This window comes from Danio aesculapii, chromosome 10 (assembly GCF_903798145.1).
Source record: "Danio aesculapii chromosome 10, fDanAes4.1, whole genome shotgun sequence".
In the NCBI taxonomy this organism is placed as follows: domain Eukaryota; kingdom Metazoa; phylum Chordata; class Actinopteri; order Cypriniformes; family Danionidae; genus Danio; species Danio aesculapii.
In genome coordinates this window covers 41566154-41590848 of record NC_079444.1, presented here as the reverse complement: position 1 = coordinate 41590848, position 24695 = coordinate 41566154, and the positions used below count along the sequence as shown (strand labels likewise).

General features: G+C 38.2%; 1 protein-coding gene across 1 annotated transcript in view; it reads right to left on the bottom strand.

Moving 5' to 3' along the window:
* The window catches only part of lrrc75bb (leucine rich repeat containing 75Bb), a 69808-nt gene that overhangs the window by 30033 nt on the left and 15080 nt on the right, over positions 1–24695 (bottom strand). The window contains exon 2 of the mRNA XM_056466632.1: positions 21587–21715. Within this exon, the coding sequence (XP_056322607.1) occupies positions 21587–21715 (129 nt within the window). The remainder of the gene's footprint in view (positions 1–21586; positions 21716–24695) is intronic.

The window sequence follows — 24695 nt, the reverse complement described above, 5'->3', positions numbered from 1 at the left end:
GTCTGTAGACCTCAGAGACTGGATTGTCTCGAGGCACAAGGCTGGGGAAGGTTACAGAAAAAATTCTGCTGCTCTGAAAGTTCCAATTAGCATTGCGGCGTCCATCATCCGTAAGTGGAAGATGTTTGAAACCATAAGGACTTTTCCTAGAGCTGGCCGGCTATCTTACCTGAGTGATCAGGGAGAAGGGCCTTAGTCAGGAAGGTGATCAATAACCTGATAGTCACTCTGTCTGAGCTCTAGCGTTCTTTTGTGGAGAGAGGAGAGCCTTACAGAAGGACAACCATCTGTGCAGCAATCCACCAATCAGGCCTGTATGATAGAGTGGCCAGACGGAAGACACTCCCCGCCTGGAATTTGCCAAAAGGCATCTGAAGGACTCTCAGACCATAAGAAACTAAACTCTCTGGTCTGATGAGATTAAAATGGAACTCTTTGGAGTGAATGCCAGGCGTTACGTTTAGAGAAAACCGGGCACCGCTCATCACCAGGATAATACTATCCCTACAGTGAAGCATGGTGGTGGCAGCATCATGCTGTGGGGATGTATTTTAGCAGCAGGAACTGGAAGACTAGTCAGGATAGAGGGAAAGATGAATGCAGCAATGTACAGAGACATCCTGAATGAAAACCTGCTTCAGAGTGCTCTTGACCTCAGACTGGGGCGACGGTTCATCTTCCAGCAGGACAATGACCCAAAGCACACCGCCAAAATATCAATGGAGTGGCTTCACAACAACTCTGTGAATGTCCTTGAGTGGCCCAGCCAGAGCCCAGACCTAAATCCTATTGAACATCTCTGGAGAGATCTGAAAATGGCTGTACATCGTCACTTCCCATCCAACCTGATAGAGCTGGAGAGGTACTGCAAAGAGGAATGGGCAAAAATTCCCAAAGACAGGTGTGCCAAGCTTGTGGCATCATATTCAAAAAGACTTGAGGCTGTAATTGCTGCCAAAGGTGCATCAACAAAGTATTGAGCAAAGGCTGTGAATACTGATGTACATGTGATTTATCAGGTCTTTTATTTTTAATAAATTTGCAACAATTTCAAAAACTCTTTTTTCACATTGTGAGATATTGTGTGTAGAATGTTGAGGAAATAAATTAATTTAATCCATTATGGAATAAGGCTGTAACAAAAAATTGTGGAAAAAGTGAAGCGCTATCAATACTTTCCGGATGCACTGTAATTTCCATATATCATAGTTATGTATGAGACGATCAATGCTTTTAAGTCTCAGGACTTGTTTGTGTTGTTTTGTTTTTTGTAAAGTGACTGACATGCTTGATAATGTCAGCTCACTGTTAAAACAATTACAATCTTATCACAGGTGATAAATATCGCACACATCCTATCTCGGTTCATGAACTGCAGCCCTGAAACAGTCTCGAGGCCTTCGCTCAGCGACGCCTGCAGCCATTTCTGCATCAAAACAGGCTTTGGCTCGGCTCTCCCACCTTAAACGGATTGGCCAGAGCAGAGCTGAGCAAATCTAATCAGTGCTAGAGCACAACAATGCGAGCAAAGCAAGAAAATACAAAAGACTGGACTCAGCCATTGACTGGAGTCAGCAAGCTAAGAAATGAAAGCAGCTAGTGGCCTCTTGATGGCTATTAAGTCAAAAACAAAGACGTTTGTTGAATCTCTATCGTATATTAAACTGGTCTTGGAGAGTGACAGGAATTATCGGACTTCTTTTATTGAATGGCCTTAATAAAGATGCTATTGGTTCGATGATGTTGCGCACCTGAGAGAGTTTTATTGTCGGAAAGATTTACGCAGACTCTCCATCAGTAACTGAACATTAAGACATTAACTATACGCAACTGCCACAGTTTAATGAAAAACTGTCAATTGCAAGACAGCGAAATGAAAAATACAATCTATGCACGGAAAACAAAAGCTCATCAAAATGCCTTTCCATATTTCCCATGAATGCCGTCATGAATAAGTGCTGCGACTCACTCCTGAGAGTCAAAACTTCATTAGATGCTGGTGTACTGGGACACACATTATACTGATTACATACAGATGCTACTAAAAGTGTACATCGCTAATATACAAGCTAGCAACACGGAGAATGTTAAACCAGAGATGGACCACACGCAGATGTGATGCTTTAATACTCGCTTTCAAGTGAAAACATCCAAAAAAAAAGGTTAAAAAAATCCAATTGCTTCGTTTACAAAGTGGTTTACAAGGAGACTTTGGTTCAGATACGCTTCAGCATGAAAGAGATCAAGCTATTTAAAAGGGGGAAACTGCTATAAAGGGTGGCACGGTGGCTAGCACTGTCGTCTCCCAGCAATAAGGTCTCTGGTCCGAATCCTGGCTGGGTCAGTAGGGATTTCTGTGTGGAGTTTGCATGTTCTCCCCGTGTTGACGTGGGTTTCCTCCGGTTGCTCCGGTTTCCCCCACAGTCCAAATGCATGCGCTATAGGTAAAATGAATAAACTAAATTGGCTGTAGTGTAAGTGTGTTGCGGCTGCATAAAAGGGCATCCGCTGCATAGAACAGTGTTTTGAATGTTAGTTCCTTTTTCTTTGTTGCTATGGTTACTTGTTGCTTATTGATTACCTTCACCTGTGTCTTGTTCAGTTATTCGTCATCCTTTATTTTATGGTTGTTGGTTTATTTTATTTGTTTCCTTTGTATTGTGCTTTTGGATAGTCTTCTTTGTTATGCCTTTTTGAATTAATTAATATAATTATATTAATATAATATAATTAACTTATGAAGCTCATTATGGATGTCACGGTGGCTCAGTGGTTAGCACTGTCACCTCACAGCAAGAAGGTCGCTGGTTCCAGTCCTGGCTGGACCAGTTGGCATTTCTGTGTGGAGTTTGCATGTTCTCCCCATGTTGGTGTGGGTTTCCTCCTGGTGCTCCGATTTCCCCCACAGTCCAAACACATGCGCTATAGGTGAATTAAATAGACTAAATTGGCCGCAGTGTATGAGTGTGAATGCGAGTGTCTTGTTTCAACAGAAGAAATTGATAAAGGTTTAGAACCACTTGAGGGGGAGTTGGAGGGAATTAGTTTACACAAGAATTACAATTATTTAAATAATTACTCACCTTTGTGTTGTTCTAATCTCCCGAGACCCTTGTTCATCTTCAGAAAACAAATTAAGATGTTTTAGATGAAATCTGAGAGCTCTCTAATCTTCAATACACCACAATGGTTACAAGGATGTCCAATGGATGTTCAAAATCCAAAATAGGACCCAAAAAGATTGTCAAAACTTTCCATGTGAATTCAGTGGTTCAACTGTAATCACTTGAAACTCCAAAAACTACTTTGGGCACCAAAAAAAAAGGTAAATATGACTATGTTCACCTGTATCTTCCGTTCCTCGTCAGGTCATCAAGGTGTGTGTTTACTTCAGGCAGTATAATGTGTCTTTAATGTTTTTTAGACCTCAAAAGTGTTCGTGTTGCTTCACATGATTACAGTTGAATCACTGAAATTGCATGTTGGAATGCTTTAAAAATGTTTTTGTTTGCTTTTTTTGGATTTTGAACGTCTTGGGACCAAAAATATCTTAATTGAACAATTTCATCAAAAATATCTTAATTGAATTTGTGTTCTGAAGACGAACGGAGGACTCAGGAAACTGGATGTATGTGAGGGGGAGTAATTAATGACAGAACGTTAATGGTAGTCCTGTGCAAACGAAAGCTTTAAACTTATATGAACTGATATGTTAACTTTAATAAAGACAGATGAGTCAACAAATTGGCGACACAGTGGCGCAGTAGGTAGTGCTGTTGCCTCACAGCAAGAAGGTCGCTGGTTTGAGCCTCGGCTGAGTCAGTTGGCGTTTCTGTGTGGAGTTTGCGTGTTCTCACTGCGTTCGCATGGGTTTCCTCCGGGTGCTCCGGTTACCCCCACAGTCCAAAGACATGCGGTACAGGTGAATTGGGTAGGCTAAATTGTCCGTAGTGTATGAGTGTGAATGAGTGTGTGTGGATGTTTAATGACTGTGTTTATGGATGTTTAATGAGTGTGTATGGGTGTTTCCCAGAGATCTGTTGCGGCTGGAAGGGCATCCGCTGCGTGAAACGTGCTGGATAAGTTGGCGGTTCATTCCGCTGTGGCGACCCCAGATTAATAAAGGGAGTAAGCCGAGAAGAAAATGAATGAATGAATGAATGAGTCAACAAATTGTGAATCAGTAAGTCACTGTTTAGAGGGATTACTAAAACGGGCTGAAATCAAAATGACCTTCAATAAAAAATTTAAAAAAAAATCGGACTAAAATAAATCAGCTTTTCAGACTCTGTATGCATTTACAGAGTTTACATTCAACAAATTGTGTATTTTTGACTGAATCCTCAACAAAAAGAGTTCAAATGAGTTGATTCATTTAAAATTTTAAGGAATCAAACATTCTGACGTTGCATATGAGGTTAGTGTGTTTTCAGTAGGTCAATAATTTCTTTTTAGATCGGGATCATTTAAACAAATAAAATCATTTAAATTAATGAAACTATCTGAAGCCACATATACAGTTTGCGACTTTTACATTAGCGAATAATTTCTCTTTTTATTTGGTGCATTTACACAGTCAACTGTCCAGTTGTACATTTATATAAAATCCGACTTTCCGACAACATAAATATGTTACCTCCATCACTGATTATAGCATAAAGATTAGCAGGTTTGGCTTTCAGGCATGACATCTGAATGGCGTGAATCTGTTCTTTGAGGAGCATGGTGGCTTTTCTGAGCTCAACGGGATGGGATTTGGTCTTCTTGTCGGCAGCTAACTGGATGTTTATTAAGCTGGACAGGAGGAAAAGAAGCATTGGAAATCGAGAGCCCTTCAATCCCTCGCTCTCGTTTTCTGGGTTTAGTTGCTGAGCTCCTCGAAGCTCGCCAACATTTTCACAGCCATCTTTGAAAAGTCCAGTTGATGATGTAAGGGCCCATCTATTTTTCCTATGACGGAACTAACAGCATGGGTGAAGGTTAGATGCATGTAAGCCTTTTAGCACATGTGAAAAGAAATATTTTTATTCATTAAGATTTATTTTAATTTGTTTCCAACTCCGAATTTTAATCTGACTCCAATTCATAATAATTTTAGATTTATCTAATTCAAGCTGATTACCTTATAGGTTGTGATTCGGTCTAATTTAGATTGATTAACCTAATAAATCCTTATTCTCAAGTAATGGTTCATCATTTACCCGAAGTCGCTTAGAGTCAGTATGCTGGCCAGTTACATCTGCTCACGGACACAACCTCGCCAGTTCCGATTCTTAGCCGATAAGCTAATTTCCTTTAAATAATAATAGGCCGCCCCATGCTTGCACATATTTAAAGAAAAGTTTAATTTAGCTTAGTCAAAGAATATAACTGAAAGCTACTTCCTTTAAGCAATAATTGGCCGCCCCATGCTTGCCCATATTTAAAGGAAGTTGTATTTAGCCCCCTAATTTATATTATACTAAGTCAGTGATTGTCAGAAATCATCAGGTCTCTAATGCTGTGCCCATGCTCCATCCATTGATCCTGAATGTATGACAAATCCTGGTCGTAAGCTGCGGAAACATCAGCCTAAACAATCTACTAGATTTAAATGATTTCAGGAGATATTAAAGTTAAACAAGAATTTTACATTTATTTGTCAGGCAAAGATTTTCCATTCCAATTCACATAATTAAACAAAATAAGCCAATCAAGATTGTACAACATCAATTATTCGAAGATACATTTAAGTTAGAGATTAATACCTGACCGTGTAGAAATACATTGCAGCATATAAGTCCTGATGCAGAGCTCAGAGACTCACAAACTGCAATGGGGTATCCTGCCTACAGAATCCCCCCGACACTTCTGCACCCTTTGCCTAAATACTCAAATCGTCATAAATTCAAGACAATAAAAGCTTCACCAAGACACTTGCCTGGTCCTGAGTTGATGTAAAGACCATTTGCCCTGGAGTGGAGCATCTGGCAAAGATCTTATCAAAGTCAAAACCCAAATTAACTGATATAAGGGAGATTGTAAAATATTACAGTGAAATTAAGACCACTTTACCAATCACACAGAGACATTTAAAATGACACTAAGCATGACAAGTTAAAATTCACAAATACTGCAAATATACATCTTATATCATTTCACCATAGAAGCTTGAAATCTGGTCATTCCTGAGTAACGACCCAGGCCGTATAACTGGGGAGGGTAAGAGGGCCTGAGGATAGGTGTTGGGTCAACTGTCCAGATGGCTTTCTCGAGATCCTCTCTGAAGATTATAAAGTTTATTGTTTTACAGCATGTTAGTTCTCGTGGTCTGATCTTTAGAGAATTTCACAGCAGTTTTCAGACAGTAAACTCCAGAGCAAAGAGGGGGGGCTCAGGATGCATGATCGAGACAACACGAACAACTGGTTTCCTAGCTGATCTTCTTCTCAGATTAGAAAGTTTATTGTTTTAGTGCTTGACCATTCTCGTGGTCTTGTCTCGTGTGGAGCTCCATAACCGTTTTCAGGGTTTAATATTATAGAGAGATATAGCCATCCTTACAGATTTCCTCCCCTGGTCCCTTGGAGCAATTCTGAGCAGTCTCTCAAGGGGCCACAAGATCATAGTTTTTGGATGGCTTTGGCGAGCGTTGGTGTTGATTGTAGAAACAATGTCATCACCTGAAATCACAACATTAAAAGCAGCTTCAACATTAAGATGGAGTTATATCGCTGAACCCCACAGTCTTTTTAGTTGTAGGCATGCTGTGTTGAGCTTGGGCTCAAGTGGCTGCTCAGGCATTTTTGCCATCCGCTTCGTTGTATTTGTGTCCATCTGTGGTGGTATTCAGTCTATAGAATGCCAAAGTTCAGTGCATTGATCAAACAAGTTGCAAATCTCATTGCACTTTGAGAAACATTCATGTGCATTAGATCCTCCCCAGGTCATTATCAGTTCCACTGGAAAGACCTTTGTCAGCGTCAGACATAAGGTGAGGTTCACAGGGCAGTTCATATATTTACAGGGTGAAGACCAACGTCACTGATGATGCTCCACTTTATGTAAGACAGCTGAATGACCATGCAATAGTTGAATATCAATGAGCTTTGCATCACTGTAGAATGCGTAAACACAAAACACAATAACCATCTTCAAAGTGTGAGAGGTAAATAAGGTCTTAATAAGTCCTAAATTTAGTGCTAGTAAATTCCCAGATGCTTCACTTCCATGATGAATGACAGTATGGTATTTAAAAATATTTGATAAGAGTAATTTAAAGGAAAGGTGCAAAAGCCAATATAACCAGTATTTTTACTAGTGGTATGCATAATAAAAAATATAACATCAATAAGAAAAATACACAATTTCACAATTACAATCATAAAATTGTCTATATAAATGGTTCAATTGAAAAAACATTAATGCAGACCTAAGGTTTGACTAAATCAACAAGAGAATGAAAATTCAAACAAAGTAAGATTTAAAATCTTCAGGTTATTTTTTCTCATTCTTTGTGTATCTGATGTACAGGCTAAAGTCACATTCAACAATGCAGGTTTAATTTAGAATTTTGTTAAATTGCTAGTGCCTGCATTTTTAGATTTTAGTTGTTCTTATCAATTTTGAGTTTTCAAAAGTCACTGTTGGAAAATAGTGGGCCCTACTATTTTGCAACAGGGCTAATGAATAAACATGAATGAATTGAACATCTAAATAGACTAGTAGTCTCATTTAGATTTTGCTAAATAGTTTGTTATGTGACTGTAGCCATGCATAAGTCTTCTGTACATTACTATATCAATACACAGCAATTTGAAAAACCACAAAGTTGCAAAATTGTTTACCACAATTGATATTTAAGTAATATTTCCACATTGTCCTATATGTATGAAGTGAATAATGTATGATAGATTTGAATGATGTAAATAATTTTAACCTGGATAGTCGACATATACCAGTTAAAAATACTGAGGTTGCAGTAATGAATGTATGTTGTGTGTGTTTGTGTGCATGAGATGGGTAAGGTTTAGTTATAATTTGTGTTGCAAAATTTAGATCCAGCACTACACTGGGAGGCCATGTAGACAGGCAGTGTTAGTGTATTTATTGGGTATGATTGGCCTCTTTAAGTACCTTTATAACCCATCTTATGTCAAGCTGTGTGTCCTGTCTGAATACAGGCAGGTTTGGGCAGACGCCAACCTGAATGGTAAAATATGCAGAGAGAAAAAATACAGTTTTATCTGAGCCTTTACACAAATTATATTAAAATAGATAGTACTACTTTAATTTCCCATTTATAGTCTTAGCTAGACATGTTTTATAATTGGCATCAACTTACATACAATTAGAATTTAATTTGTGTTGGTTTACAAAGACATCTGATTATCATAATCATGTTTTTGCAAAGCAAAAGGTCAGATCAACTGAGCATTGATGGTCAAATTTGAGCATATCCTTTTAAATTTCTTTAGCTTTTGAACTTTCAGTCTGCCATACTGTGAGTTTTATAACACTCAGATCTACTGAGGTAATTTATGTTCTCACTGGTCAGATCTGCGTTTGAAGCATCAGTTCATCAATTTGGATGCTGTGCTTTTTATTTAGCAATGAAAATTTAGAAATGCTGATCAAAATTTTTTCCATTTACATCTCTGTACCTTGTATAGAACTTTCTGCCAGTTATATTGCACACAACTTTGATTGCATGTCCAAATAAATCAATCTACTGGTTAGATTTAATACTAGATGGCTAGCTCAGAGAGGGATACTCTAGTTTAAGAATACTTTTCCCAAAGAGTTTCAAGAGAAAGGAGAGATTTGTACCTTTCCTTGTCTCTTAGTTACAACTTTTAAAGCCATTGCTATTGGGTTGTTTCTACTGAGAGTATTTTCACTCCAATCAGATCGATTATTTTAGTTGATAATTTTTGGACATGTCAATTTCTCTCATCACAGATTTTTGCATTATTAGAAGATAAAGAAATTCCTTCTTATTAATTTGATTATTTTTCCTTTCCGTTTCCTCTCTTAGCTACTTACTGTTTTCCATCTTTAACTATCTGCTGACTTCTTTTTAATGTTTTAACATTAAGAAAGATCCTCATTTTCTTGCTACATGCATTTACTCCCATTTTCACACCTGCTTTGTCCATTTTACACACTTCAATTTTCTTTTCCTTCCTAAATCATGCTCAATCTTAATGAGATTGGACGCCATTATTGGCTGTGATAATATACAATATCATAATGTTCTTACGATATAAATCATATTACCTTAACATAGTATACATTTTAAAATCATTTTATTACTGGTCTCTGGAGTGGCTGTTTAGTAATTTGTCTAGGATGACTGATTATCATCTTATTGATCTTTTGGAATGTCACCTTTTGATTTGGCTCTTTGCTACGGTTGTTCTTACATGTTCACTATCAGTGCAGGATCAAGTCACACTGGAAGCCAGTCGTAAACTTTATTGCCTGGACATTTAGTGAATTGCAAGCACATCTCCAAGTCAATCATTGCTCGGTTTAAAGAATTTTGTGGGTTAGTCACAATTTTCTTATTTTGAGCTTAGTTGTTATTAGGTGAGCTTTCTTTTGTAAATCTTTCTTCATATGTGAATGTTTGAAAGTTTGGCACGCAAGGGCAAATGCAGAATACACATCTTGTAGATGTATGATCTTATCATGTCCAGTGTGGGGTGTAATTAGTTACAAAGTAAATAGTCACTGCAATTTAAAATTACCTTTTCGCAAAGAATCAAGTGAGAGATTATTTCTCATTCTTAGGTAGCTTAATTACAGTGACTTATAATGTACTTGCCTTAAATGCTATATAAAACTTTAATGGTTCTATATAACTCCATTCCGATAAGTAGGGTGGTACCTATCTCAAACAATAGAATGTGAATTTATGAAATATAGTGTCATTTATTTGAAACATATTGTCTTTTTCTCAAAACAATACAAAAATTCCTGATTGTTTATTTTCTATTGCCCATGCAATTTATGTGGAATTTTTGTCTTTAGTCAAGTAATTAAATTACTTATCAAGTAACCGAGTCACTTTTCAGGCAAAGCCATTGGAAACATAAATTAACTACAACTTTAGTGATGTAATTAATAATTTGTTTCTTTTGTCTTTAAAGTAACACTCCCAACACTGACCATGTCCTTATCTGCCTTACAGCTTTGGCTATTTAGACAGAGTCTTAAACAGCATTTAAAAAACTATTTTCAGTGTTTTTATATATCTCTTGGAAGACTTTCATTACATTTAATACAAAGATTACAATAAGAATTTCCAATTAATCTAATTACAAATTTCAAAATTCTTGAAATATAAATGCTGCTTGTTTGCAGTGTTGCAAAGTTATTGTAACTTGCGCAATAAGCAACCCTTAGTGGAAACAGTTATATTCAGAATTTGGATGTTCATTTGCCGCTCTCTGTTAAGTACCAGAATAAAATTTGGATGATGTTATTCCATCTTAAAATTTAATCTCTTGAAGAGATTTTGAGAATTTTGGGTTTAGAGCTTTCATTCTTCTCCCACTCTGCTGCTATTATGTCCCTGACGAACAATGTGGTTTTGTCTAATTCTTAAGCCCAACCAGATTTTTACGGTCTCTGGTCTATCCTTTTTGAGTATTCCGACTCATTCTACAAAATGTGTCTATATAAGATGCATTTATCTTTCCCTCAACACTTTAAAAGGCAAAATAATTGACTTACCTCAACAGTTGGAAGAAGAAGAGAAACTCGAACCTCTTTTTTCGGAGCATTTCTTTTGAATCTTGCGCTGAAAGACATCACTCGCCTGAAACTTTATGGGAGATCACTAGGGTCTGTCACCAATTGTAAGGGCCCATCTATTTTTCCTATGACGGAACTAACAGCATGGGTGAAGGTTAGATGCATGTAAGCCTTTTAGCACATGTGAAAAGAAATATTTTTATTCATTAAGATTTATTTTAATTTGTTTCCAACTCCGAATTTTAATCTGACTCCAATTCATAATAATTTTAGATTTATCTAATTCAAGCTGATTACCTTATAGGTTGTGATTCGGTCTAATTTAGATTGATTAACCTAATAAATCCTTATTCTCAAGTAATGGTTCATCATTTACCCGAAGTCGCTTAGAGTCAGTATGCTGGCCAGTTACATCTGCTCACGGACACAACCTCGCCAGTTCCGATTCTTAGCCGATAAGCTAATTTCCTTTAAATAATAATAGGCCGCCCCATGCTTGCACATATTTAAAGAAAAGTTTAATTTAGCTTAGTCAAAGAATATAACTGAAAGCTACTTCCTTTAAGCAATAATTGGCCGCCCCATGCTTGCCCATATTTAAAGGAAGTTGTATTTAGCCCCCTAATTTATATTATACTAAGTCAGTGATTGTCAGAAATCATCAGGTCTCTAATGCTGTGCCCATGCTCCATCCATTGATCCTGAATGTATGACAAATCCTGGTCGTAAGCTGCGGAAACATCAGCCTAAACAATCTACTAGATTTAAATGATTTCAGGAGATATTAAAGTTAAACAAGAATTTTACATTTATTTGTCAGGCAAAGATTTTCCATTCCAATTCACATAATTAAACAAAATAAGCCAATCAAGATTGTACAACATCAATTATTCGAAGATACATTTAAGTTAGAGATTAATACCTGACCGTGTAGAAATACATTGCAGCATATAAGTCCTGATGCAGAGCTCAGAGACTCACAAACTGCAATGGGGTATCCTGCCTACAGAATCCCCCCGACACTTCTGCACCCTTTGCCTAAATACTCAAATCGTCATAAATTCAAGACAATAAAAGCTTCACCAAGACACTTGCCTGGTCCTGAGTTGATGTAAAGACCATTTGCCCTGGAGTGGAGCATCTGGCAAAGATCTTATCAAAGTCAAAACCCAAATTAACTGATATAAGGGAGATTGTAAAATATTACAGTGAAATTAAGACCACTTTACCAATCACACAGAGACATTTAAAATGACACTAAGCATGACAAGTTAAAATTCACAAATACTGCAAATATACATCTTATATCATTTCACCATAGAAGCTTGAAATCTGGTCATTCCTGAGTAACGACCCAGGCCGTATAACTGGGGAGGGTAAGAGGGCCTGAGGATAGGTGTTGGGTCAACTGTCCAGATGGCTTTCTCGAGATCCTCTCTGAAGATTATAAAGTTTATTGTTTTACAGCATGTTAGTTCTCGTGGTCTGATCTTTAGAGAATTTCACAGCAGTTTTCAGACAGTAAACTCCAGAGCAAAGAGGGGGGGCTCAGGATGCATGATCGAGACAACACGAACAACTGGTTTCCTAGCTGATCTTCTTCTCAGATTAGAAAGTTTATTGTTTTAGTGCTTGACCATTCTCGTGGTCTTGTCTCGTGTGGAGCTCCATAACCGTTTTCAGGGTTTAATATTATAGAGAGATATAGCCATCCTTACAATGACAAGAGGAAACTTCAGCACAAATCCAGCCTGAATGCTCTGTTCACAGTTTCAAAAATACTCGATCAGATCTGAGTTTATAACCTTCACACCTCTTAAAAACTTTCAAACTACTTTTCAATCCAACAGTCATTCATTCATTCATTTTCCTTCAGCTTAGTCTCTCTATTCATCAGGAGCTGCCACATTGGAATGGACCACCGACTATTCCAGCATATGTTTTAAGCAGCGGATGCCCTTCCAGCTTCAACCCATTACTGGGAATTATCCATACACTCTCATTCACACACATACACTATGGCCAGTGCTTAATTTGAGCCGGATCCTGTTCAGGAAAATGTCAGATATTCGTGTTTTGTGTTTCAGTATTTATTTTAATGGATCCAACATGACGGAAGTCACCAAGCACAAGTTAAAGCAAAAGTCACATTTAACTATCGGTCCTCAAAATTATTTTCAGCCAACCGGCTTTCTTATGTTTACAATCACTCTCATTGGTTGGTGATTGTTTCGCATGCAATTAGGAGCAAAAATAAACTCATATTGGTCTACCTAAATAATATTTGTATTTTCAAAATGGCAAAGAGGCAGTCACACGTATTTTCATTTTTTAAAACCACGAGTTAATCTGATAATGAGCCTGATCAAAAGACATCTTGAGACGATGAAACTGCGCGAATGGATCAGGATATCGGGAGACAGAAGCAAAGTGATCTCAAGTCAGCCAGAAAACATGACAGAAGAGGTAACTTCATTTAATTATTTAGTCATTTAATTATGTGAAGTTTATTTATAAACTAATTTCGAGAGGATCACATGCTTATGATTGCTTGCGGCTGGTTCCTCATTATCCTATTTATGATTCACCAATCAGACGCTTCCTAAGCCACTATAAATACCCCAAGTTCCATATAACAGCCATCTTCGGTTTGAAGAATCCCCCCTTCCACTCCTACTCCTCCTCCTTTCCTTGATGGGTGGCACAGTGGCCCAGTGGTTAGCACTGTTGCCTCACAGCAAGAACATCACTGGTTCTAGTCCTTACCAAGCCAGTCGACGTTTCTGTGCAAAGTTTACACGTTTTCCTCGTGCTCATGTGGGTTTCCTCTGGGTTCCCTGGTTTCCTTCCACCGTCCAAAAACATGCAACTCAAGTTAATTGACTAATCCAAATCTGCACCATAGACCTGCTCCTAGTAAGTAGTTATCTTTTAAGAGCAATCACTATCTGTTCATTAGCTACTTCAGCAGAGGAGTTCTCGAGATCCACCTGAGCTCAAACTCCCCTCTCACCTTACGGGAGGGAGCCCCAGACTCAAGGATCTTATGAGCTCACGGCTCTCTCTCGGGACAGCATGCCAAACAATCTTTATAATCAATCATCAGCTTAGTGTGAACTCTTGAATGTATTTTACTTGGCACATAATAGTCAAGTGAACTGAATAGCGATCGTTCATACAATTTTTGTTTGTAGCTACATGTTTTTAATTATCCGTGACTGACCTATAACATTATATGGCACAAGATAATTCCAGACCGTTCAGAAATGTGATGCTCTTTTTTTACGCTATCATCATTTAATGACGTCATGTTCCGGGAAAACTGAAATTGTGTGGTGGACGTCGGTCACGATATTTAGATTTTTTTAACTTTTATTTCCTGGTTTTGTTCCGGGGATTATTTATTTACAAATAAAGCACTGACTATGGCCAATTTAGTTTATCCAATTCACCTATAGCGCATGTATTTGGACTGTGGGGGGAAACCAGAGCACCCGGACCCAGCCAGGGCTTGAGGTGACAGTGCTAACCACTGAGCCACCATGTCACCCAATCCAGCAATCAACATACTAAATATTCAAAAAATTATTGCATTAATGGTTTCGATTTATTTGGTTGTTGCTAGTTCAAATATGGTTGCGGCCAGAAGTTAATGATTAATTAATAATTTATTAAATTTCCCATTTATTGTATTATATTAACGCATACCCCCACCCCAACCCTAAACCCAACTGTCATAGTAACGTAAAAACACTGAATATTATTTAAGTTATCTATTAAATTACCCAATTAATAGTATTTTTTAACATCTACCCCTACCCTAACCCTTAACTCAACCGTCACAGTACTGTAAAAATATTAATTATTGTTATACAGTGTCAAAAAGAAAATGCTGCTATATTGATGTGCATATTGCACTTCTGTCCGGCCGTGTATCCTATCTAGACTTTACCCATGTCCCTTTGATTCAAATTCGAATTGTAATTCTGCATTCCATTTGTGACCTCATTTCAAATCAAATTCTAATTAAGGAACTGAGTTTAAATTTGAAATTGAAATTCTGAGCAGTGGTCAACCGACACATTCACATCGTAATGTTTCTCAATGAGCTGCAGTCTATCACAATTGTTTATGCCTGTGACGTGCTCCTGCTCTTACTTAGTGAGCTTCACATTGATCTCCTGTCAAAATGGACCAATGCAATTCGTGAGAGGGAATCGACAAGCAATGTCAGAGCCAGCAGTTTAGCCAGTGACCCCGCGTTCACCCCTAATGAGTGATTGACAGAAGGTTATAATAGTTTACCCTTCCTTTTATTAAAATCCAACGTGTACGCTGCATGAAATATTTGCAAATTTACAGTATTTTGCACAGCTTCTTCGTAGTAACGGTGGGCAATATTGCAAATAAAATTATCACGATATCATGTTTCATATCATTCGATAGGATATTTATTGAATATTTTTTAACAAAACATTTAGAAATATTAGAATTTTTTAAATTTACCCACTTTATTTTACTAACATTGCTAAAGCAAATAGTTTTATTAGTCAAAAACAAAAATATTTAAACCAAATATCTGATCTTTTTATAATTAAACTAAAATAAAGTGTTAAAGAGACTCTTACACTTGATAAATAAAATCTTACAAAGTGTGTGCAATGGTAAAGTGCAAATACTGAACAATCAAAGCAAACATTAAGGTGTGAATAATTACGATACAGTAAACCTCAAACTAAACAAAACAAATTCTGAAAATCAAATCTGAGCTTTCAAGTACAGGAACCAGCCATCATCATTCAAATACACACTGCAGCATTACAGATTGTGAAGTTGAATGACTACATTATCCCAATGCTAAAAACTCTTTCAGATGGGGAGCTAGTAGCTGGGATGCACAAGAAAAGAAGCCAAAAAGCCACTCTGGCGACATCCTTACATCCTTTTTTTATTTACAATCTTCTTACTGCTGCTATACAGCACTCATTTTCACGTGTTGTTATTCTGACCTAAAGTGACAAGCGCGAGCGATTCCTTGACCATTTACAATGGACTTTGCACTCGTGCTACACTGGTGTCTCACATAACTAGGTGACCACCAAGTGTTTTCTCAGAGGATGACAAATGGACAAACCATTGTGTCAGCTCTGATGCAAGCTTATGGAGAAAAGGAAAAAGCGCTGCAGTGTTTGGGTGCGCTGTGTTTGTCTGAGGTAAGTAGTCTACCGTTATCATAGATATATACACTAGATATCTATCGCAAACAGACCCTGAACATGCGTCAACAGCGCTGGCACATTTGTATAGTGCTCCCAGGACTAAAGTCATTCAACCGCACCAGTCAAGACTAAAGCCAATCTGAAGATGCTGGACTTTAGCGCTGTGTACGGGTTTAGTAACGAGCAAACAAATAAACAAGGCACAAAGGCAGAACATTTCCTTCGTTTTTTTACGATTTTATATGTTATAAACGTTTGTGATGATAATACTGCACTGACCATAAGGTAAAGTAGCCTCAAACTCACACTAAATACTAGGCTTATGGTAGTTTTGTTGAATAAAACCAGCAAACAATGTAAATGAAATATGACAACAAGACACTGCGGTGCCAGAAACTATTATTGTCAGCTAAGTGAACGAGTCGTTCATAACGGAGCTTAATTCACAAACGAATCGCTCCCTCTGTTAGCATGAGAAATGAAAGCAGGAGAGGGGGTGCGTTTCGCATTAGATCGAATTTAACAGGGGGGCAGGATAATACATTTCCATGCACACAAACACACACCGGCAATGCACATGTGGTCACTTATCCATCGATGGTGAAAAGTGATTTAAAACTATAATTTTCGTAATTTAAAATAAATGTTTGCATTCTGACCACCGGGAAAACTCCCGATCACAGATATATGTATGTATGTGTATATATCTATGGCTCTGGATAACAAGTCCTCCACTGCACCTTGGTCTCACATTCATTACAAAGTAGCTAGCTCTATTGTTGTCTATTGATGCATCCTTTCCGATAGACAACAATAGCGTAGGTGACATCTAATGTAAAGATCTATGTACCGTTATTACTGAAATGTGTATATTTCATACAAAGTGTGAAGCCGATTGGTTAGTTCTACTTACTGGAATTGCAGTGCACTCGCGGCATTCGAAAATTTTCAGGGGCCTCATGTATCAACGCTGCGTTCGCACAAAAACATTGCGTACGCCAGATTTCACGCTCACGTTTGGATTTACGAATGATGAAATGAACGTGAGAATGTGCGTTGGTCCACACTAACTTCATGTCTGGCGTACTTGCATTTCTTGTGTGTGTTTGTTTTAGTTCCATTGGCGACTCCTAGAGGCAATTGTGTTAAATTGCACACTACAAAGTCTCTTTGAGTCTTGCAATGGCAGCTGTATGGGGATCATCCGCATGTCTAGCAGGTATATAAGGTTTCCATACCATGCAAATATTAAAGCGCAATGAGCAGCGATCGCCGGTTTTCCCAATGTAATTAGAGCGCACATTTGCATATGTGAATCGGAAATATTTCCATTCAATAAATGTGCAAATAATATGTGATGCTCAAATGCGCTTAACATAAGACACACACTTATTAATGATTCCTCTAGTCTTCCTCGTGATGAAGAGTAGGCAAAATCTGATTTGTAGTGGGGGAAAAACGAAAAATGAGTTCATCAGATGCTGGATTCGAACCGGGTTCATGATCAATCGTGTCAAAACATGTTGCCATGTGCTTTACGAGCTACGCCACTCACACTGCTGTTGTCCGCTCTCTTTAGTTATCTTGTCTCTGTAAATCAGGCGGTGATGGGCGGGAATCACTCAACTAGCTCATTCCAAAAATGTGTGCTATTTGCACTTAGCCTAAATAGATGTTACAAAATTTGACACCTTTACATCGGACTATTTCTTTTTTAATTCACTCACAGTGTGATGTTCAGGCCCCACAGCGTTAACCGCATCAGCTAAACTCTCCCACACTATTTTTTTTCTTCTGTTATTAATTCTGGAGGACAAACTTGCAAATAACACAGTTTTTCTCCGGTCTACCTCCAAAAGTAGCACCTCTTATTCACAATCTGTTCAAAGTTTCTCTTTTTGCTTGCTTTTGCCATTGCTTTTTCATTTGGTTTTGCCAAAGTGGAGTCATTACCATATTTATTAGGGGAAGGAGGCAGGGAGGGGTTTTGCGCTCAGTTTCATTTTAATTCGGATGTACAAAGAGAATATGCGTGAGATTCCACGTACGCTGTGTTTCATACATCTGAATTTTTTACTGCGTACGCACATTTACAGCTTTGTTTTAGTATGAATTCAACACAAGTCTTCGTACATGAGGCCCCAGATGTTTTCTACTAGTTGGAGCTGGAAAATGCGTTCGGTTTACATGTGCGCCACTTGAAGGTTGCTCCCACATGCACGTCCTGCAAGTCGCATGCCTCCATTGGAAATGACAAACTTACACCCTAAGCTTATTGGCAACAGCCACATCTTAATAAAACTAGCGCTTTATACCGAAACTACATACCGAATCTTTTTTATCAATATTGACAATGGTGTGGCGACGCAGTGGCGCAGTAGGTAGTGCTGTCGCCTCACATTAAGAAGGTCGCTGGTTCAAGCCTCGGCTGGGTCAGTTGCCGTTTCTGTGTGGAGTTTGCTCTGCGTTCATGTGGGTTTCCTCTGGGTGCTCCGGTTTCCCCCACAGTCCAAAGACATGCAGTACAGGTGAATTGGGTAGGCTAAATTTTCCATAGTGAATGAGTGTGTGCGGATGTTTCCCAGAGATCGGTTGCGGCTGGAAGAGCATCCACTGCGTAAAACGTTCTGGATAAGTTGGCGGTTCATTATGCTGTGGCGACCCCAGGTTAATAAAGGGACCAAGCCGAAAAGAAAATGAATGAATGAATGACAATGGTGTTCTGTCAATAAATATCGATACCAATATTATCGTCCAGGCCTAATTAGCAGTTTACTTACATTTTTTTAAGGTAAGTGTTTGCAAACAATTTATATGAGCTGAATTTAAACTAATTAAGTAGTGTTCAACTAAATTTGTTTGTTTAAATTCAGCCTATATAAATTGTTTGCACTTACACTTAAAAAACTTAAGTAACGAGGAGTAAGGAAGAGGTTGAATTTTGTTTGGAAATGATGTTGACATTAGAACCCAACATCAGGTCGACGTCAACGTACAACCTAAAATCAACCAAATATCAATGTCTAATCATGTTACACCTTGAAGTTGTGTGGACGTTACCATTATGACATATTTCAGATGTTAGATTTTGGTCATTTTCCAACACAACCTAAAATCAACCAAATATCAACGTCTAATCATGTTACACCTTGAAGTTGTGTGGACGTTACCATTATGACATCTTTCAGACGTTAGATTTTGGTCATTTTCCAACACAACCTAAAATCAACCAAATATCAACGTTTAATCAAGTTACACCTTGAAGTTGTGTGGACGTTACCATTATGACATCTTTCAGACGTTAGATTTTGGTCATTTTCCAACACAACCTAAAATCAACCAAATATCAACGTCTAATCATGTTACACCTTGAAGTTGTGTGGACGTTACCATTATGACATCTTTCAGACGTTAGATTTTGGTCATTTTCCAACACAACCTAAAATCAACCAAATATCAACGTCTAATCAAGTTACACCTTGAAGTTGTATGGACGTTACCATTATGACATCTTTCAGACGTTAGATTTTGGTCATTTTCCAACACAACCTAAAATCAACCAAATATCAACGTCTAATCATGTTACACCTTGAAGTTGTGTGGACGTTACCATTATGACATCTTTCAGACGTTAGATTTTGGTCATTTTCCAACACAACCTAAAATCAACCAAATATCAACGTCTAATCATGTTACACCTTGAAGTTGTGTGGACGTTACCATTATGACATCTTTCAGACGTTAGATTTTGGTCATTTTCCAACACAACCTAAAATCAACCAAATATCAACGTCTAATCATGTTACACCTTGAAGTTGTGTGGACGTTACCATTATGACATCTTTCAGACGTTAGATTTTGGTCATTTTCCAACACAACCTAAAATCAACCAAATATCAACGTCTAATCATGTTACACCTTGAAGTTGTGTGGACGTTACCATTATGACATCTTTCAGACGTTAGATTTTGGTCATTTTCCAACACAACCTAAAATCAACCAAATATCAACGTCTAATCATGTTACACCTTGAAGTTGTGTGGACGTTACCATTATGACATCTTTCAGACGTTAGATTTTGGTCATTTTCCAACACAACCTAAAATCAACCAAATATCAACGTCTAATCATGTTACACCTTGAAGTTGTGTGGACGTTACCATTATGACATCTTTCAGACGTTAGATTTTGGTCATTTTCCAACACAACCTAAAATCAACCAAATATCAACGTCTAATCATGTTACACCTTGAAGTTGTGTGGACGTTACCATTATGACATCTTTCAGACGTTAGATTTTGGTCATTTTCCAACACAACCTAAAATCAACCAAATATCAACGTCTAATCATGTTACACCTTGAAGTTGTGTGGACGTTACCATTATGACATCTTTCAGACGTTAGATTTTGGTCATTTTCCAACACAACCTAAAATCAACCAAATATCAACGTCTAATCATGTTACACCTTGAAGTTGTGTGGACGTTACCATTATGACATCTTTCAGACGTTAGATTTTGGTCATTTTCCAACACAACCTAAAATCAACCAAATATCAACGTCTCATCATGTTACACCTTGAAGTTGTGTGGACGTTACCATTATGACATCTTTCAGACGTCAGATTTTGGTCATTTTCCAACACAACCTAAAATCAACCAAATATCAACGTAATTTGATATATAATGGATGTCAAAATAACGTCTTTTTTGGTCACCTGACTCATGACCTAAATCTAACCTGATATTAACATCTTATGATGTTGTGTGCCTGCTTGGTAGAATGCTTTCCGATTGGTTTAACTGTAGGATTAATTTGCTTTCTCCCAAAAAAGACAGCTCTTGCCCCTTCGAGTGGATCTATTATTGGAAAGATCTCCTCTCGCTGGCCTTTCTGTCCAATTAAGTCCAAACAGAACTGTGGAATTTCAGCATGGGATGAAAACATCACTGATGGCTCTCTTGAGCAAAATAAAGGTCAGCGCCATCTTTCTGCATGTCTCATGCTTTGCAAACCAATTTAGGACAGGGTTGAAGCATGAACGGCCGAACTGCAGTCCCGGGCCGTGGGATGACAGCTGCCCGTGGTCTTATCCAGGAGAATTGGCCCGCCAAGCCTCTTACCGCCAGCTAAAAATAAGTGCTCTACATATCTGGAGACTCAGTAATGAACATGCACAGCTAATGTTGACAGCAGTGGGATGGTATATAGTCAAAACTCTTCGAACAGGCACTGAAAAAAATGACTCGTTGGATTTACTCTATTTTTTTAAGGTAAGTGGTTGCACATAATTTATATGAGCTGAATTTAAACAAATGAAATGGAGTAATGTTCAACTTAATTTGTTTGTTTAAATTCAGCCTATATAAAATGTTTGCAACCACTTACCTTAAAAAAATAGAGTAAATCCAACGAGTCATTTTTTCAGTGAGCAGTGGGCTTGTATACACACTGTAAATATATATTGGGCCCTATCATACACCCGGCGCAAGGCGCAAAGCAATTGTTGTTTGCTAGTTTCAGCTTGGCGCTAGAGTCGTTTTGAGCCGCGCTGTTTAAATAGCAAATTGAATCATTGATTTTCACTGCACAAATTTCGTGATTATGATCAACGTTGTTGACTTACCCTCTTGGGACATTGCAAATCTCTGGCCAAATTGAGCAAAAGCTCATGAGAAATTGGATCCACGAGATTGAGGAAGGCGGCGTTTTTGTAGAGAATATCGTTGAGGGACGTTCCTTCAAGACCCAGGTCCTGTCGAGAAAGAACAAGAGAGACGGTTAAGCACACTGGCTTACAAATGCAAGTAAAGGTCACCGATAAACCTTGATATTCAACAACTTAATCCCTTCATCCTACGCCTCCATTCCAGAGATTACACCAGGGGCTTTGGTGAATGACATGCAGATAAAGTAATCTTTCCATCGTGTTTACTTCTAGTGCTTTGGACGAAAGAACTCTAAATAGCCTCCCGAACTGTTTGTTGAACTAGCGCGGCTAACCTTTAAGTCCAGCTATTTTATGTAAGGAAAGAGAAAGTGTGTGCAGACACAGTGACAGCTTATTAGCCGGGCTTATCGTAGACAGCTAAAGAGTTTTTCCCTCACTGAACAGCCAAGTAAAGCGAGTCTGATATGACCAACACACACACATACACACACAAAACGTGTAGGAGAATCAAGACTACATTCCTTGAGGACGGTGTTTCTTTAAACCACAATTAGTATGGACAAAGCAAATGTACAGAGGAAGTGAAACGCAGGGAAACGTCAGCACCAACAAAGAGTCAATTAAATGAAAGCTCCCACAGAAAGTGATGGAGAAACTGGCAGGCGGAGGAAAGCTGCTGAGTCCGGGGAAGTGGAAACCTCCCTTTGGGTTTCACGCTGATATATTGCACTGCTTTTTCTCAGGGATTCCCTGACATCTGGAAGCTCCGCCGAGCCTGCTGTTTTTCATCTATAAAGCAGAATCACAGGGCATTTTTGTCCTGCAGTGCTTTTGAGCATTGTAACATTCAACTCCGGGTTCAGGCTACATCATTTAACTGTTTGTTAATGCTTTAATTCTCTGTGTCAGTTGAAATTAAATCATTTTAACTGATGAATCAGAGATGAATCATTGATGAACATAGCGTTTACATAAGAACTATATAAAGTGATAAAGTGTTCAGATTTCATATTTATGTCACTATTTTTAAAGGGCACATAGTTTACCTCTTTTTTATGATTTAATATTAATATTATGGTTCTTCTGAGTGTGCCAGTTTAGGTTCAGTTTAAAACACAATTCAGATTTTTTTATTATAATGTGTTAAAAAGTGTCATGTTGGGGGCGTGTCCACAGCTCGCTGATTTAGGGGTGTGTTGCTTCACATGTAGATTAGTTTCGGCTTCCCGCCCAACGTAACAAGGGGGCGGAGCCATGAGCTCACCCGCTCTGTGTTTGGGCAGACTGAGAGAAGGAGCAGGAGTGAGATGATCAGCATTCAGTCGTACATGTATGACTCTGACAGACCAAGCAGAGAGTACAAAATCATTTGTGTCTTTGTACAGTTTTACAGCCAACTGTGTGCTAGTTTCAAGTACCGAGCTTGTACACCGAGACTAATAATCACGCACACTGGAATTAACTTTGACTGAGGCACGGGATGCGTCGCTCGAAGCCGCGACACGGCACACCAGACACTCTCTGTGGCGCGGCAGAAACATGAAGTGTCCCGAATCGTCGCGCCGTTGTGTGTACCCTGATAGAAACCTATGTTTAGAATTCTAAAACGCATGGCACAGCGTCAGATACAGCAGCACCTAGTTAAGATCACAGGGAGCTTCTGGGATCACGAGAAATGCAAACGGCTGAAGTATTAGGTACCCTCAATGAGAAGTACACATGTTTGCAAACCTACCTAAAGATACAACCAATAATTCAGATTAGAGCGATAATGTGGAGAATATTGCTCTAGTGTTGAGCCCAATGAGCCTTGCATCTAAAAAAAGAGCTAGGGTGTTCCTTTAGTGATATTGCATCAACTCACGCTGAAAATGGCGGACGTGAATCAACAAACTGAGGATATGATGACGCGCCTGTCAATCAATATTGGTGGGCGGGGGGACCGCTCTCCTACGCAAAGTTGCAGTCAATCTGAAAACCGCTCCAATTGGTCCACCGTTTTTTATGTTGTTAAATTGAAAAAAAAGCACTGGGTGTGCTTATATCACCCCAATATGACGGTCTATACACCATACATGCACATATGTCTGTCCAAACAGCTTGAAAAGTAGATTTTTTACCATAGGTGCCCTTTAAATCAAATTTGATCTCTTGACACAAATCCTGGTTCTTCCTGGTTCTTTTTGGTTTTAAAGAGGTGGTCCACTGTATTTTTAAGGCTTGGTTGTGTTTATAAGATGCAAAGCAATGTGTGCTCATGCTTCACTTTGATTATTTACAGCTACTCGGATAACATGAAAACAACTGTTATATTTCCAAGTTGCTTTGAAATGCCCACCCTCATGATGAGGCTCTGATTGGACAGCTAATATAATGTGCTGTGATTCGTGGATGGTTACAACAAGTGAAGAGGTAAATGATGTGTGCGGGCTTGAGCGATCTCTGCGCTCCCAACACAGCAGCTGTCCGGAGCTGTGATCATTCTGCTGCTGTCAATAGTTAGAGATGAACAAAATATTCGAATGGCCTTGCCAATACATTTGTATTTAGGCATTTTTACAAAGAAAAAACAAAAGTTCTGTGTTTTTGACTATTGCAAGTTCACTAAAACAGGGCTCTAAATATTAGGGAAATTATTTAAATATTTTTTTCTTTAATATATTTAATAATATAACCTATTGTAATATATTGTTGCAATAAAAAGTAGCTTATAGGTGTATCTTCTTTTAGCAAAGAAAAAGTAATGGATTTATAGGTGTGCATTTTAACCTCTTATGCATCAAATATGACCTCTAAACATTTTCTTCATTGTTGAATTCTTCTTCCATCATGTTTCCAAAAAAAACTTTATGTTTATCTCTAATTTTCTGTAAAGCTGCTTTAACCATTAAATGTCCACACTGAATAGTTATAAGAGACATGCTTACGGGATATATTCAACATCCTTATTTAAAGAGAGATCTTCACTTTATCATACTTGAAGGGAAAATTTGCTTCATGCAATAGCAAAGTTATATAAAGCTTAAAGCATCAGAATCGTTGACAAGTAATCAGAACTCGACAT